This window comes from Salvelinus sp. IW2-2015, unplaced genomic scaffold, assembly GCF_002910315.2.
Source record: "Salvelinus sp. IW2-2015 unplaced genomic scaffold, ASM291031v2 Un_scaffold4643, whole genome shotgun sequence".
Classification (NCBI taxonomy): domain Eukaryota; kingdom Metazoa; phylum Chordata; class Actinopteri; order Salmoniformes; family Salmonidae; genus Salvelinus; species Salvelinus sp. IW2-2015.
Genome location: NW_019945912.1, coordinates 16,330 through 32,572, shown reverse-complemented (window position 1 = coordinate 32,572; position 16,243 = coordinate 16,330). Strand labels below are relative to the sequence as shown.

The 16,243-nt window shown below is 42.9% G+C and overlaps 1 protein-coding gene across 6 annotated transcripts; it reads right to left on the bottom strand.

The window, feature by feature from the left end:
- Positions 1-5,001: 5,001 nt before the first annotated feature.
- Positions 5,002-15,968, bottom strand: LOC112077514 (heterogeneous nuclear ribonucleoprotein C). Of its 6 annotated transcripts, none has more exons than XM_024144014.2 (12): positions 15,457-15,968; positions 15,235-15,308; positions 13,796-13,829; positions 10,232-10,285; positions 9,658-9,777; positions 8,572-8,699; positions 8,324-8,396; positions 8,114-8,161; positions 7,825-8,027; positions 6,690-6,803; positions 6,411-6,562; positions 5,002-6,144 (listed from the first exon to the last, which is right to left on the bottom strand). In XM_024144014.2, exons 4-12 carry the CDS (start codon positions 10,234-10,236, stop codon positions 6,061-6,063), a joined length of 927 nt encoding a protein of 308 aa, XP_023999782.1. In that variant the 5' UTR covers positions 10,237-10,285; positions 13,796-13,829; positions 15,235-15,308; positions 15,457-15,968; the 3' UTR covers positions 5,002-6,060. The 6 variants fall into 6 exon arrangements, with proteins under 6 accessions (XP_023999782.1, XP_023999783.1, XP_023999784.1 ...); XM_024144015.2 differs by having other exon boundaries at positions 15,235-15,290; XM_024144016.2 differs by lacking the exon at positions 13,796-13,829.
- Between the last annotated feature and the right edge of the window lie 275 nt (positions 15,969-16,243).

The window sequence follows — 16,243 nt, the reverse complement described above, 5'->3', positions numbered from 1 at the left end:
TCTCCTCTACCTTTCTTCTGTCCCCCTCGACCTGTTCCTCTCCCTCCCTCCCTTCTGTCCCTCTCGACCTGTTCCTCTCCCTACCTTTCTTCTGTCCCCCTCGACCTGTTCCTCTCCTCCCTCCCTTCTGTCCCTCTCGACCTGTTCCTCTCCCTCCCTTCTGTCCCTCTCGACCTGTACCTCCTCCCCCTCCCTTTCTTCTGTCCCTCTCGACCTGTTCCTCTCCCTCCCTTTCTTCTGTCCCTCTCAACCTGTTCCTCTCTTCTCCCCCCTTCTGTCCCCTCGACATGTTCCTCTCCCTCCCTTCTGTCCCTCGACATGTTCCTCTCTCCTCCCTTCTGTCCCCTCGACATGTTCCTCTCCCTCCCTTCTGTCCCTCTCGACATGTTTCTCTGCTCTCCCTCCCTGCCTCCCTTCTGTCCCCCTCGACATGTTCCTCTCCTCCCTTCTGTCCCCTCTACATGTTCCTCTCCCTCCCTTCTGTCCTCGAACATGTTCCTCTCCCCCCTTCTGTCCCTCTCGACCTGTTCCTCTCCCTCCCTTTTTCTGTCCCCCTCGACCTGTACCTCTCCTCCCTCCTCTTCTGTCCCCTCGACCTGTTCTCTCCTCTCCTCCCTTCTGTCCCCTCTACATGTTCTCCTCCTTCTGTCCCCCTCTACATGTTCCTCTCCCTCCCTTCTGTCCCCTCTACATGTTTCCTCTCCCTCCCTTCTGTCCCCTCGACATGTTCTCTCCTCTCCCTCCCTGCCTCTTCTGTCCCCCTCGACATGTTCCTCTCCTCTTCTGTCCTCTCGACCTGTTCCTCTCCTCCCTTTCTTCTGTCCCCTCGACCTGTACCCTCTCCTCCCTCCTTTCTTCTGTCCCTCGACCTGTTCCTCTCCCTCCTTCTGTCCCTCTCTACATGTTCCTCTCCCTCCCTTCTGTCCCCCTCTCCCTCCCTTCTGTCCCCCTCTACATGTGCCTCTCCCTCCCTTCCCCCTCAACCTATTCCTCTCCTCTCACCACTGTTTTTTTTCTCTTCTGGAGATCTCTTCTAATTGACATTCAGTGCAGCTCTGAGGCTAGTCTCAGGGTAACCACAGCACAATACCATTCTCAAACACAAATTACACACACACGCACGCATGGACACGTACACACACAAGAATACACACACACGCACGCACGCATGGACACGTACACACACAAGAATACACACACACGCATGCATGGACACGTACACACACAAGAATACACACACACACATGCATGGACACGTACACACACAAGAATACACACACGCATGCATGGACACGTACACACACAAGAACACACACACACGCTTGCATGGACACGTACCCACACAAGAATAAACACACGCATGCATGGACACGTACACACACAAGAATACACAGACGCACATGCATGCACGGGCACATATACACACTTCCCAGTGGGAGACACTGATAAATGGGTTTACAGCTCCATCTCTCCATCTCTTCTCCTCTCTTCCTCTTTCTGTCGCTCCCTGTCCCATGACCCCCCTGTTGCTCCGCTTTCATCTCTCTCTTCTCTCACACCCTTCGCATCCCCCTCTCTTCTCATCTCCCACTCTCTTTTAGCCACAATGACCTCTCTTCAGGTTACATTCTATCATTTAACTTAGATGGAAAGCTACTGTGGATGGTAGCTGACTCTATAGCCACTCCTATCTGTCATATTTTTTATCTGAGCCTAGAGGAAAGGCTTTGTCCTCAGGCCTGGAGGGAAGCCAAAGTAATTCCGCTACCCAAGAGCGGTAAAGTGGCCTTTACTGGTTCTAACAGTAGACCTATAAGCTTGCTGCCAGCTCTTAGCAAACTGTTGGAAAAAATGGTGTTTGACCAAATACAATCCTATTTCTCTGTAAACAAATTAACAACAGACTTTCAGCATGGTTATAGAGAAGGGCACTCAACATGTACTGCACTGACACAAATGACTGATGATTGGTTGAATGAAATTGATAATAAGAAGATTGTGGGAGCTGTACTGTTAGATTTCAGTGCAGCCTTTGATATTATTGACCATAACCTGTTGTTGAAAAAACGTATGTGTTATGGCTTTTCAACCTATGCCATATTGTGGATTCTGAGCTATATATCTAATAGAACTCACATGGTTTGGTTGGAAGCTTCTCTAATGTCAAACATGTAAAGTGTGGTGTACCACAGGGCAGCTCTCTAGGCCCTCTACTCTTTTCTATTTTTTACCAGTGACCTACCACTGGCATTAAACAAAGCATGTGTGTCCATGTATGCTGATGATTCAACAATATACACATCAGCAACCACAGATAATGAAGTCACTGAAACCTTTAACAAAGAGTTGCAGTCTATTTTGGAATGGGTCGCCAGTAATAAACTGGTCCTGAACATCTCTAAAACTAAGAGCATTGTATTTGGTACAAATCATTCCTTAAATTCTAGACCTCAGCAGAATCTGGTAATGAATGGTGTGGCTGTTGAACAAGTTGAGGAGACTAAATTACTTGGCGTTACTTTATATTGTAAACTGTCATGGTCAAAACATATAGATTCAATGGTTGTAGAGATGGGGAGAGGTCTGGCCGTAATAAAGAGATGCTCTGCTTTTTTGACACCACACTCCAAAAAGCAAGTTTTGTCGGCTCTAGTTGTGTCTTATCTTGATTATTGTCCAGTCATGTGGTCCAGTGCTGGAAGGAAATACCTAGTTAAGCTGCAGTTTGCTCAGAACAGTGCAGCACATTTTGCTCTTAATTGTAATCAGAGGGCTGATATAAATACTATGCATGCCAGTCTCTCTTGGCTAAGAGTTGAGGAGAGACTGACTGCACCACTTCTTCTTTTTATAAGAAACAATGTGTTGAAAATCCCAAATTGTTTGCATAGTCAACTTACATAAAGCTCTAACACACACACTTATCCCATCAGACATGCCACCAGGGGTCTTTTCACAGTCCCCAAATCCAGAACAAATTCAAGAAAGTGTACAGTATTATATAGAGCCCTAATTGTATGGAACTTCCATCTCATATTGCTCAAATAAACAGCAAACCTGTTTTCAAAAAAACATAAAGCAACACCTCGAGGCACAACGCCACTCCCCTATTTGACCTAGATAGTTTGTGTGTATGCATTGATATGTAGGCTACGTGTGCCTTTTTATATGTATGTAGTTCTGTCTTTGAGCTGTTCTTGTCTATTGATGTTCTGTATTATATCATTCTGTATTATGTTTCATGTTTTCTGTGGACCCCAGGAAGAGTAGCTGCTGCTTTTGCAACAGCCAATGTGGATCCTAATAAAATACCAAATACCATTGAACTATTCCTTCCTCCCAACCAACCACCTGATACTGAATGTTGTCTAGTGGTTACCATCTCTACCTCCCAACCAACCACCTGATACTGAATGTTGTCTAGTGGTTACCATCTCTACCTCCCAACCAACCACCTGATACTGAATGTTGTCTAGTAGTAAATCAAATGTATTTATAAAGCCCTTCTTACATCAGCTTATATCTCAAAGTGCTGTACAGAAACCCAGCCTAAAACCCCAAACAGCAAGCAATGCAGGTGTAGAAGCACAGTGGCTACGAAAAACTCCCTAGAAAGGCCAGAACCTAGGAAGAAGCCAGGCTTTGAGGGGTGGCCAGTAACCATCTCCAGAATCTCCAAGGTAATCTGGTTTACCAGCTGGCTCTATCCCCGAACCTATATGCGGTAGCAATTGAGACTGGTAACGATGTTATCGCCAAGGATTTGAACTTATCTTTAATTATTATAATCCAATATACAGATAACTGCCAAAATAAAGGAAACACCAACAAAGTGTCTTAGTGTGTTGGGCCATCAGATCAGCTTAAATGCACCTAGGCATATATTCTAAAAATGTCAAACTATTGGATGCGACACCATCCTTCCATGAGAAATTCCATGAGAAATTCCATAATTTGGTCTATTGTTGATGGTGGAAAACAGACTCGGGCACCGCTCCAGAATCTCCGGGAAGTGTTCACGTCGGTTGAGAGCTGAGACACACACACACAGTCCTCCCTATGCCCCTTTGATACCCATCTTTCAAAGCCACTAAGATCTTTTCTTCTAGTCAGAATAATGGGCAACTGGGCATTTTTATTTATGACCCTAAGCATGATGGGATGTTAATTACCTCAGGAACCACACCTGTGTGGAAGCATCTGCTTTCAATATAATTTATATCCCTCATTTACTCAAGTTTTTACCTGTATAAGTACTATGTGTCAGATACTGCGTGTTTTAACCCTTCACTTCTGCTCAGATGTCTGTGCCATTCTCAGAAAGGTCAGCATAGCTGAGGAATTCCTCTGGAAGAGAGCTCTGCTTATTCAGGCTGGTCTCAGACTAGACGTAACATAGTAAATGAAAATACGGGACACTCAAATTAGTATGAAATGTTGCGTTTGGTATGGTTACATAAGGCAAAAACAAAAGGATGGTGGCTAGTCAGGGTAGCATTTGAGATAATTAGCAACTACTTAATACTTTTTAGCATGTTAGCGAACCCTTCCAATAACCCCTAGCCTTGCTAATGTTAGCCACTTAACACTAGCTTTGGCCACCTAGTCAAAATTAGCTAAGAAAATATTTGTAACATATCATGCAACATGGATGGACATTCACAAATTATTACATGCCACACCAAACGTAACAAAATATTATACTAATATCAGTTTAGAGAATTTCAATTTGCTATGTTACTTCTACCGCTGAGACCAGGTTGGCTTATTCTGAGCAGTGCTGAGGCAAGCAGTTCTGGCTTATTTCGGGCATTAAGGACCTGACAAGACACATTCTCCTGGAAGGGGAACACAAGCAGTTAACCACTAGTTTACCATGTATTTTGAGTTACCATGTCTTATGTTAATGCCATATTTGCCTGAGTAGTTTTAATCTGTTAACCTATAATTAGCAGAAACATGCACCATACACACATCTTGATTACAAACAGCTCAAAGACATTCTGGCCTGGAGCATTCCCACTTGGAAGTTTTTAATTCACAAGCACAGTCCAAGTAATGGTCAACTGAAATCACACGGCAACCGAGACAAACACACCAACATGGATAACGTCCATTACAGAACTCAAGGTTATACTAAGTCAAACTCTATTTCCTGACACAAATAAGTAAGCTAAAAAAGAAACAAGCAAAACCATTCAGGGCAAAGAAAATAGCATACATTAGACAATCCTGGCATGAAGTCTTCCTATACATGTCTGTTTCATTGTTTTCCATTTTTATAATATGTAAATTGTAAAATCGTCCAACTCCAGCACCACATTTCACGGTAGCCTAGGTGTGTAAAAATGTCATTGCACAGTGCCACCTGCTGGTGGACACAGCAGGTGCCAAGATCCTCCAGTCCAGTGGTTTTAAAACCTCTCGGGACCCCCAGATGTTTCACAATGTTGTGGAGCCCTGAACTAACTCGCCTGATTGTCCTAGTCAAGAGCTTGATGATTAGTTGAATCAGGTGTGCTAGCTGTGGAATAGATCAAAAACATGGAACGACTGGGGGTCTCTGAGGAGAGGTTTGAGATCCACTGTATCCGGACTAGTACAACTAGAATAAAACTATTTTTCAAGATACATACGATATACATAAAGAAAATCTTTGATCGGGGGCCAAATAATTAGCCTGGTCCACCATCCTGACTGCTGCGCACGCTCTCTCATTTCATCTCAATTCACAAATAATGTAAATGAAGAGTTCAGGATGGCCGTATGAGGCTACAAACTAATACATCGGAGAGAAATCCAAAGAGAAGAAGACAGATATTTGCTTGACATTACTGGTAGAGTGTTACTGAAAGTGTAGGTGAGCACACGTTCAGAATGGTACAGTATATAGTGTAAATGTCCATATGAATACTGAGTTCAGTAGGAACAGCTGTCCATGTACTGCATGTGTGTTGCTATGTAATTATACACATTTCCTTTTGTGTATGTCAGGGAGTGTGTGTGTGTGTGTGTGCCTGTATGTATGTGTGTGCGTGCGAACAGACAATCTTGCGGTGTTTAAGAGTCGTCTCCGTTGGCGCTATCTCCATCATCCTCACCTTCCTCCTCTTCATCGTCATCTTCCCTTCCTCGACTCTTCACCTGCAGAGAACATTCAATAACCTGATTTTAGATAGATTCCCAAAATGTCACCCTATTCCCTATATAGTGCACTACTTTCTACCAGGACCTAGTCATAATTAGCGCACTATATAGGAAATAAGGATGCCATTTGGGATGCACCCACTACACCTCAAACTCTTTTCTATTCCGCTCCTTTCCCTCTCAAGTGTCCCCTCAAGTACTGATCTCGCCTCTCCTAAATCTCCTCCCCCTCAGTTTGCTCCGCTCTCTAATCCCACGCTCACCTCCTCCTCCTCCTCCAGTAGGTCTCCCTCCTCCTCTTCTGAGTCATTGAGCAGCTGGCTCTCCCTCTCCCTCTTCAAGCTCTCCTCCTTCTTTCCTCCGCAGTGGAGAGGAGACACCTCCCCGAGTTCCGGCTTCCCACTACTCTTCATGTCTGGAGAGTGAGGGGGATGGGAGGGAGAGGTTTATTGATAAACAAAAATGTGTTGTTTCATACCTAATGTTTGAAAATGCAGTGGGCAACAAAGTGTACTTCCTCACTAGTGTCTGTCCCGTCCTACCTAACTTCTTGGTGTGGTCCTTCTCCATGCGTTCCAGACTCTCCAGCAGGTAGTCCACCTTGTGTTTGATTTGGGTCAGCTCTCTCTTGATGGTCTGCAGGTCGTCTGCCTTCACTGGGTTAGAGAGAGGGGATAGAAAGAGTCAGAGGCATACATTAACAGTAGGTATGGATTTCACTTCCATATAATGAACATGGATTCATGTGTCTACAGGGTAAATGACCAGAGTCAATTCAGAGTTAGTAAGTGTGTGGTTATATTGTGTGTAGTGGAGCTTGCAATCCCAGCATTGTGGGTTTGATTCACGGTACCACCCATACGTAAATATCCCAGCATTGTGGGTTTGATTCACGGGACCACCCATACGTAAATATCCCAGCATTGTGGGTTTGATTCACGGGACCACCCATACGTAAATATCCCAGCATTGTGGGTTTGATTCACAGGACCACCTATATGTAAATACACATGCAAGCATGAGTAAGTCGCTTTGGATTAAAGCATCTGCTAAAATGGCAAATATTATCATATACTCAAGAGTATAAACTACATTAGGAACACCTGCTCTTTCCATGCCATAGACTGACCAGGTGAAAGCTATGATCCCTTATTGATGTCACTTGTTAAATCCACTTCAATCAGTGTAGATGAAGGGGAGGAGACAGGTTGAAGAAGGATCTTTAAACCTTGAGACATGGATTGTGTATGTGTGCCATTCAGAGGGTGAATATGAGCAAGACAAAAGATTTGGGTGCCTTTAAACAGGGTATGATAGCATGTGCCAGGCGCAACGGTTTGTGTCAAACTGCAACGCTGCTGGGTTTTTCATGCTCAATAGTTTCCCCGTGTGTATCAAGAATGGTCCACCCACCAAAGGACATTCAGCCAACTTGACAACTGTGGGAAGCATTGGAATAAACACGGGCCAGCATCCCTGTAGAACGCTTTTCAACGTTCAACGTAAAGTCCATGCCCTGACAAGTTGATGCTGTTCTGAGTGCAAAGGGGGGGGATGGGGGGTGCAACTCAATATTAGGAGGGTGTTCGTGATGTCTGGTATACTCAGTGTATATCGTCACTGTGGGAAGTGTCAAAAGCATCTGTAATTCCATGTGTGTGTGTGTGTGGTACTGACTGTTGCGTGAGGTGGAGACCCTGCTCTGGCTGCTCCTGGAGGATGAGAAGTTGGTCTTGGTGCGTCGGCTGCCCCCTGCTCCTCCACCTCCTCTTCCTCCACCGCCTCCACTCAAACTGACCCGGGGCCGCTTGGAGGGGATCACCGCACGGGACAGGGGGGGAGGAGGCGGAGGGGGCACGCGGGACTGGTACGGGTACATCCTACAACAGCAAAACAAACAGCAAAAAAAATCATTCTTTATTCCTTTGTCAGTACAGGGAGTGGCAACCGAGAAAGGAAGACTCACCGGTCATAGTAATCTCTCTGGAAGTCATATTCCAAATCAAATGAAGAACTGAGGAAGAAAGCAAAAAGAGAGAGAGTGAGAAACAAAAGAGAGAGAGTGAGACAGCACAGTTGGAACAGTAGATTGCATAGTTCAACATTTACATGTATTTATTTTTATACAAAGAGGATTGACTGGAGCACTTGGTAAAGATCTAATTTAAATTCACACCTGTACATATCTCCCGCAGAGCGCTTCACAGTCTTCAATCTCTGATGCTTCGGTTCACAAGCAAGGTTAATGTCTGAGAGAGAGGGGGGGGGGGGGACAAAGAGCATAGAAAGAAGGAAAATTAGAAAGTTTAATCAAGACGGGGCGTCATATCCAAATGACCACATCTACATATACTATGCCTTCAGAAGAGGGGAAACCTATTGGAGGTAACGGGAAGGAGCAGAAAACGCGGCCCAGGTTCTTACCCAGCACCTGTCCTACGATCATCCTCCCATCCTCGCCCCCTACGGCGGCCCGGGCATTCCTCTCGTTGGCGTACTGGACAAAGGCGAACCCCTTGTGCACGGAGCAGCCCACTATCTTGCCGTACTTGCTGAAGATAAAGAAGGTTTCGTTATTGCCCAATGTACAACGAATGGAAGCTTGTCTTCTGCTTCATCCCAACCCCTCCATAGAAACATGTACACAGGGGCTGGAGAGGTGGGAGCAGAGATTAGCCATAGTACTAGGCTTGCGAAATTCCGGTTACTTTCAAAGTTTTCCAGTAATCGTGATTAGACGATTGCGGATTTCCTGCTTATTCCCTCCTGATTCTGGAAAATGTTCCAACCAGAATAAAAAATTATATACACTGAACAAAAATATAAAACGCAACAACAAGTGTTGGTCTCATGTGAGCTGGAATAAAATATACCATACATTTTCCATACGCACAAAAGCTTATTTCTCTCAAAATGTTTTGCACAAATTTGTTTACATCCCTGCTAGTGAGCATTTCTACCTTGCCAAGATAATCCATCCACCTGACAGGTGTGACATATCAAGAAGATGATTAAACAGCATGATCATTACGCAGGTGCACCTTGTGCTGGGGACAATAAAAGGCCACTAAAATGTGCAGTTGTCACAACACTATGCCGTTGACGTAGCGTGCAATTGGCATGCCGACTGCAGGAATGTCTACCAGAGCCGTTGCCAAAGAATTGAATGTTAACTTCTCTACCATAAGCTGCCTCTAACGTCATTTTAGAGAATTTCTGTCTGTAATAAAAGCTCTTTGTGGGGAAAAAAAAAATCATTCTGATTGCCTGGGCCTGGCTGCCAAGTGGGTGGGCCTATGGCTGCACAGTCATCTAAAATCCATAGATTAGGGCCTAATGAATTTATTTATATTGACTGATTTCCTTATATGAACTGTAACCCAGTAAAATCTCTGAAAATGTTTCATGTTGCATTTATATTTTTGTTCAGTAATATATATAAAAAAGGGGAATTTTAGAGAAAGTTACTGGAATTGTGCAACCCTGCATAGTACTGTCCATGCTCCTGACCTGAAGATGGCCTCCACGTCTGCCTTGGTGACCAGGAGAGTGTTGAGGTTCCCGATGAAGACCCGGGAGTTGAGGGAGCGAGGGTCCGTCTTGTTGGTAACGTTGCCAGCCATCAAGCTACTGGTGGTGGGACACCGTTGTTTATGAGAAGGGGATGAAAGGAGAAGAGCGGGGAAACAGAGGGGAGAGAGAGAGATATATATAAGCTGAGTGTGTGGATATGCGTGTCTGTGACCGTGTGCCTGTTTGGGGATGCTTTTCAACATAAACTGGACCTGATTTCAGTGTGTGTGTGTGTGTATATACACAGACACACACAGTTGTTTAAAACAAGCATCCCCTTCATTGTGTATGTAGGTCATTTTGGGTGATGGCTCACAGTATATGGTGATTGTATAGGTGGACTTTCATGTGCCTATAATCTAATGTAATTATTTTGTTCACAGGAAGGTGGGGGTTGTCATTGTCACATACACATTTGTCAACAGCCATTTTGCACAGACTTCAGGGTTTAAAGCCTTCTGTTCCTATATCTATAGAACATATAGGCAGGGTTGAAATAGCCAGAACTCACTCCATATTGCCTGTACCCTGGACGGTCGTGGTCTGCCTGCCTGCCTACCTGTTTCTGTTGGAGAGAAGAGTGTCATTATTGGTCATCCGAGCCGGAGCTCAGCAATGCATTGTGGGAGATGTATTGCATTTACAGGGAGGGGGCGATGTCTCTAGAATGAGAAAAGTCTCCAGAAGTTCAGTATTTCTTGTTTTTGGATCAGTGCTGCCCTCATGAGGTACTTGAGGGGAAAAAATATACCACACGCATAAAAAACAAAAGTTGTGGCGGTAAAGGAAGAAGTAGCACCCCCAAAAACCTGTTGGACAAATAGTATTATCATAACAAACAAGACTTAGCATGACAAAGTACCTGAGCATACTGCAGTCATTAGATACACAAACAATATGATCCACGGCTGGCATGATAACATCAGAGACGCTAAATAATAGAATGACTGCATCCCATGCCACCCTATACCATACATAACACACCATAGGGGCTCAGATGGCTCCAGTCAAAAGTAGTGAACTTGAGAATAGACTGCTATTTGGGATACATCCAATAGTATATTAGCTACCACATGTACTCTTGACGCAGGACTTCTCATAAATGGCTGTGAACTACATTAATAGGAAGTGATTTAAGTCACTGGCTTTCATCATTAGGCATTTTTGTGGTAAATCGAAACAGTCCCAATTAGCACCCTATACCCTATATAGTGCACGTCTTCTAACCAGGGCCCATAGGGCTACGGTCAAACGTAGTGCACTTTACAGGGAACATATAGGGTGTCATTTGGGACATAGCCAAGGGATATGTTATTAGTGGTGTGGGGAGGACATTCTCAAATGTCTGTCTTTGTAAATCCCAAAGCAGAGCCCCTCGTGGCTTGTGTCCACTTTCATAATGATAAAAATAGAAGGCTCCACAGCGTTCTCTGTACGGTGGACACACACATTTCAGATTAGACTGCAGTGTTGGGTCTGGGTGTCTATCCAAAAGCTTAATGCACTTTTCAGTTAGTGATTTTGGCTAGGATGTGTTGTCACGTCTGGCCAGTTGACAAGGCTGGGTTAGTATCTACCAGCGTCGATGAGGGGAGAACGCAGGCAGGTCATGTGACCCTAATAAGAGGTGATATAACACGCACAGCTGTGACTATTATGGGCTGGAGAGGGACATAATCCTAGAGTCCCAATAATCTCTCCTTTCTCCTGAAGTGTGCCGTTGTTCCCCACAAATATATAAAGCATTGTATTGGCAAAGGCATAGGCCAGTGAGAGTTCCACAACATTTATTATTTGAGTCATTTCCTTTCAAGAGGAAGAGATAATTGGGACATGGCCCTAGTCTGGTTGATTCCAAACTGAAAGGTGGTACTACACGTTGTTGGTTGTGATATTGGGGTGGGGGGGGGGGGGGAAATCAACTGTTACATATCAGAACATTATTTTTGACAATATTGCAATATAATTTGTGCTAGTTGGCTGTACCAAAACTACGCTATTTTTCCATAAAATCCCAGCATTTAAATCGCAAACCGAATCGTGAGAAGAAAAAATCCCCATACATAACTTATTGGCACCTGTATGGTGATATCGTATCGTGAGGTCCCTAGCCTTATTGGTGATACTATAATGCAGTCAGACTCATAGTTCCCTTCACTTCCCATTTAGATATTTTTTTACAAGAAGTGAAAAGACACACCACATGTGGAATTGTTTAAGAGCGCAGAACAGTTTAGGTTTATATTCAAGGCTTTCATTGGTGTGTGTGTGTGTGTTGTGCTTCAACATTTGTCACGTATGCCAACATCTCCAGTTAACAAGTAAGTAGTTAGGTCAGTATTTCTCAACTCCTGGTAAGTTGGGGGATCCAGTTTCTCAGCAGCCCCTTCGATGGTTACCCGTCACCGATTTTGTCAGTTACAGTGCCTTCAGAAAGTATTCATACTTATTAGGTCAGCGGAGTCAATCACCACCTTCCGGAGACACCTGAAACCCCACCTCTTTAAGGAATACCTAGGATAGGATAAAGTAATCCTTCTAACCCCCCCCCCCTTAAAAGAGTTAGATGCACTATTGTAAACTGGTTGTTCCACTGGATATCATAAGGTGAATGCACCAATTTGTAAGTCGCTCTGGATAAGAGCGTCTGATAAATGACTTAAATTTATTACACATGTTGTGTTACAGCCTGAATTCAAAATCAAATATTCTCATCCATCTACACACAACATAATGACAAAGTGATAACATGTTTTTAGACATGTTTTCTTAATTGATATCTCATTTACATAAGTATTGTCAACCCGGAGTCAAAACTTTGTAGAAGCACCTTTAGCAGTGACTACAGCTGTGTCTTTCTGGGTAAGTCTAAGATTGGGCAACATTTGACCATTATTCATTAAGCTCCAACCATTTTCAGGTCTTGCCATTCATTTTGACTTAAATCTATTTAAAAACTGTAAATTGGCCACTGTCTTCTTGGTAAACAACGCCAGTGCAGATTTGGCCTTGCGTTTTAGGTTATTGTCCTATTGAAAGGTTAATTCATTTCCCAGTGTCTGATTGAAAGCAGACTAAACCAGGTTTTCCTCTAGGATGTTGCCTGGATGCATTTAAAAAAATATATTTGTACACGATTCCTTCTTTTCACTCCGTCAATTAGGTTGGTGTTGTGGAGTAACTACAATGTTGTTGATCCATTCTACTATCACAGCCATTAAATTATGTAACTCTTTTAAAGTCACCATTAGCAAATCCCTGAGCGGTTTCCTTCCTCTTTGGAAACTGAGTTAGGAAGGACGCCTGTATCTTTGTAGTGACTGGGTGTATTGATACACCATCCAAAGTGTAATTATTAACTTCACCATTCTCAAAGGGATATTCAATGTCTGTTTTATTTATTTTTATCTTTCTTTGCGAGGCATTGGAAAACCCCTAATCTTTGTGGTTGAATCCGTTTGAAATTCACTGCTTGACTGAGGGACCTTACAGATAATTGTTTGTGTGGGGTACAGAGGGGAGATAATCATCCAAAATAATGTAGAACACTATTATTGCACACAGTCAGTACATTTTTACTCCTGAACTTATTTAGGTTTACCATAACAATGGGGTTGAATACATTTCAGCTTTTCATTTGATTAAATTTATAAAAATTCCATTACAAATAATCCCAATGACATTATGGGGCATTGTGTCGGCCAATGATTTATAAAAAAAAAAATAATAATCTCATTTTAAATTCAGGTTGTGTAACAACAAAATATGGAAAAAGTCAAGAGCTGTGAATACTTTCTGAAGGTGACCAATTTGTTCTTTTTTTAAATCAAGAAAAACAAGTGGGAAAGTAGGGGTTCAATGTGAAATGCAAACTACTAGGCTACTCAAAACTACAAAAACAAAATGGACAGTAGTGATAGGCTATCACAACACAAAAGCAGCAGAAAACTACTTGCTTTAGGGATTTCCAAAAGGAGAAAAAAAGGCTACTTCACAAAGGCAGAAAGAAAAAACTAAACTAGATTCAAAATCGATGTCAACGTGGAGGTGGAAAAAAAACAGGAGACCAACTTACGATTTGTCGCTGCTCAAAAAAGATGCCTCAAAAACTAAAAAAGGGAAACAAAAAAATTTAAATTAGAAGAGAACACCTGTAATGTTGAACTGAACCCATAATCAGAGGCTACTAACTATGCTAATGATATAAGATTTAGAAACAAATCATTGTGATTGTGTTAGTGGCCAAATACATGTATAGGCTAAGTGGTAACCATCTGTACATAATGTGGTGTGGGGTCAGGTGCACATCTCTTAAACTGTGCCAAGACCACGTTAGACACATATTCCTTTCCTTCAAGACTTCTGGCCCTGTATTCACAAAGCATCTCAGAGTAGCTGTGCTGATCTAGGATCAGTTTTAAATGACGATGACTGGATGGGAGGGGGGGGACCTGATCCTAGACCACCACTAGTCAGAGACGCTTTGTGAATGTGGGCCCAGACCAGCAGGACTTGATTAAAACGATGAAAAAAAACTATTCAGTCCAACTAGTCAGTTGTCTGTCGTGAAGGGAAGGAAGCCATTTGAGGGAATTGGGACACAACCGGTAGGTCTACTAGTTAGGGCTAAAGTAGGTCTACTAGTTAGGGCTTGTAAATAAAAAGGTCTGGGTAAGGCCTTCAGAGATGAGGTGATCAACAACAAATAAAAAACTGTATCCACTGGTGCAAAATCAACTCCCTGAAATGTTCATAGTAACAGTGCATCTTCACATCATCAATGCATACCAACACTGCCTTAAGCACAGGAGATTTCCTACATAAGAAGCTTTGTTCACCGATCAGCTCTAGTAGGCCTAATGGACGTTGATCACATAGAAGTCTGACCACAACTATTTCAACAGGCTACACATTTGAATAATGTTCAATAAAAGCACAAATTATGGATGCATGAAATCTCATTCTGCACAATATTTTAATTATTCATATCACAAAATGCAATGCCAGGGTAGTCTATTTCTCGATTTAACAAATGTCTTTGCTTACACAATACACCGTATTGTGTGTATTCCAGTGCAAACGAACGCCCACTTTCACTCTTCATAGTGAAAAAAGATAATGCCTCAGAAATTACGTCATTGTTTCGAGAAATAGGGCTAATGCAGCGAGCACTGTTGCGAACCTCAAAAATAAGAAAGCCAAAAAGAAAACGTTGGAAATATTTCTGAGCAGTCAACTTCAACAACCGAAATTCATGTTACAGGGTCTTAAAATGAAAAGGTTGAACAGTATAAAAACCCTTTTAAAAACGTCATTCCTGGGAGGGGAAAAGACGACCATGATGTTGACCACATACTACTAGGCCTAATCATTTGTCCAGTCAGATTGGAAACAACCTTCGATCTTTCTTCACATAAAAATATTACCATAAAACACACAAAATGCTCTTATGGTAAACTTGGAAAAATGAAGGTTCAAAAGTCCTAATTCGAAAAGTAAAGCAAAAAAAATTACCGCTGTGTAGAGAGCTAACCAATACTAGTCACGCGCAGCCTGTTTTCCACCCGTCGCTGCAACAAAATGCACGCCTTTAAAAGCCAACACAAATTCAGAGAATGCAGTCAGAAAAATCCATTAAAAACAAAAAATAAAAAGTCCGAAAGAGATCAGCTCAAAGTAAAAAAAAAAAAGAAAAAAGAAAAATTCTGAAAAATGTTCTCGATTCAAAATACTCACCAGGAGCTCAATTATTGAAAAATGAGTGCAATTTCGACGTTGTGTTGGTTGGTGTCTTATATGATCCGTTTCCAATTCAGTAGGCTGATTGTACTGTACCTTGAACCAGTTAACACGAAATGGCGCTGTGGCTACGCATAGCAGTATGTTCACTCCTTATCCGGAATACTGGTATCTTATTGGATCTACTCAGGAGAACGTGACTTAAATCTCTTCGGGAATTGGTTGATATATCACTAAGCCCCGCCTAAGAGGCGCCTTCACATTCCATCTTTGAACAGTAGACTACCATCTGACTGAAACAATGCACACATGCATAGAAGTGCAACAATAGCCTCCACTACAAAATAACACATATATACTGAACAAAAATATAAACGCAACATACAACAGTTTAACTATTTTACTGAATTACAGCTCATATAAAGAAATCAGTCAATTGAAATTAATGAATTAGGCCCTAATCCATGGATTTCACAGCAGAGCAGAAGCACAGCCATGGGTAGGGCTGGGAAGGCATAGGCCCACCCACTGGAGAGCCAGGCCCACCCGCTGGGGAGCCAGGCCCAGCCAATCAGAATGAGTTTTTCCCAACAAAAGTGCTTTTTTACAAAAATAAATACTCAGTTTCATCAGCTGTCCGGTTGGCTGGTCTCAGACGATCCCACTGGTGAAGAAGGCGAATGTGGATCCTGGGCTGGTGTGGTTACACGTGGTATGCGGTTGTGAGGTCGGTGGGACGTACTGCCAACTTCTCAAAAATGACGTTGGAGGGGGCTTATGGTAG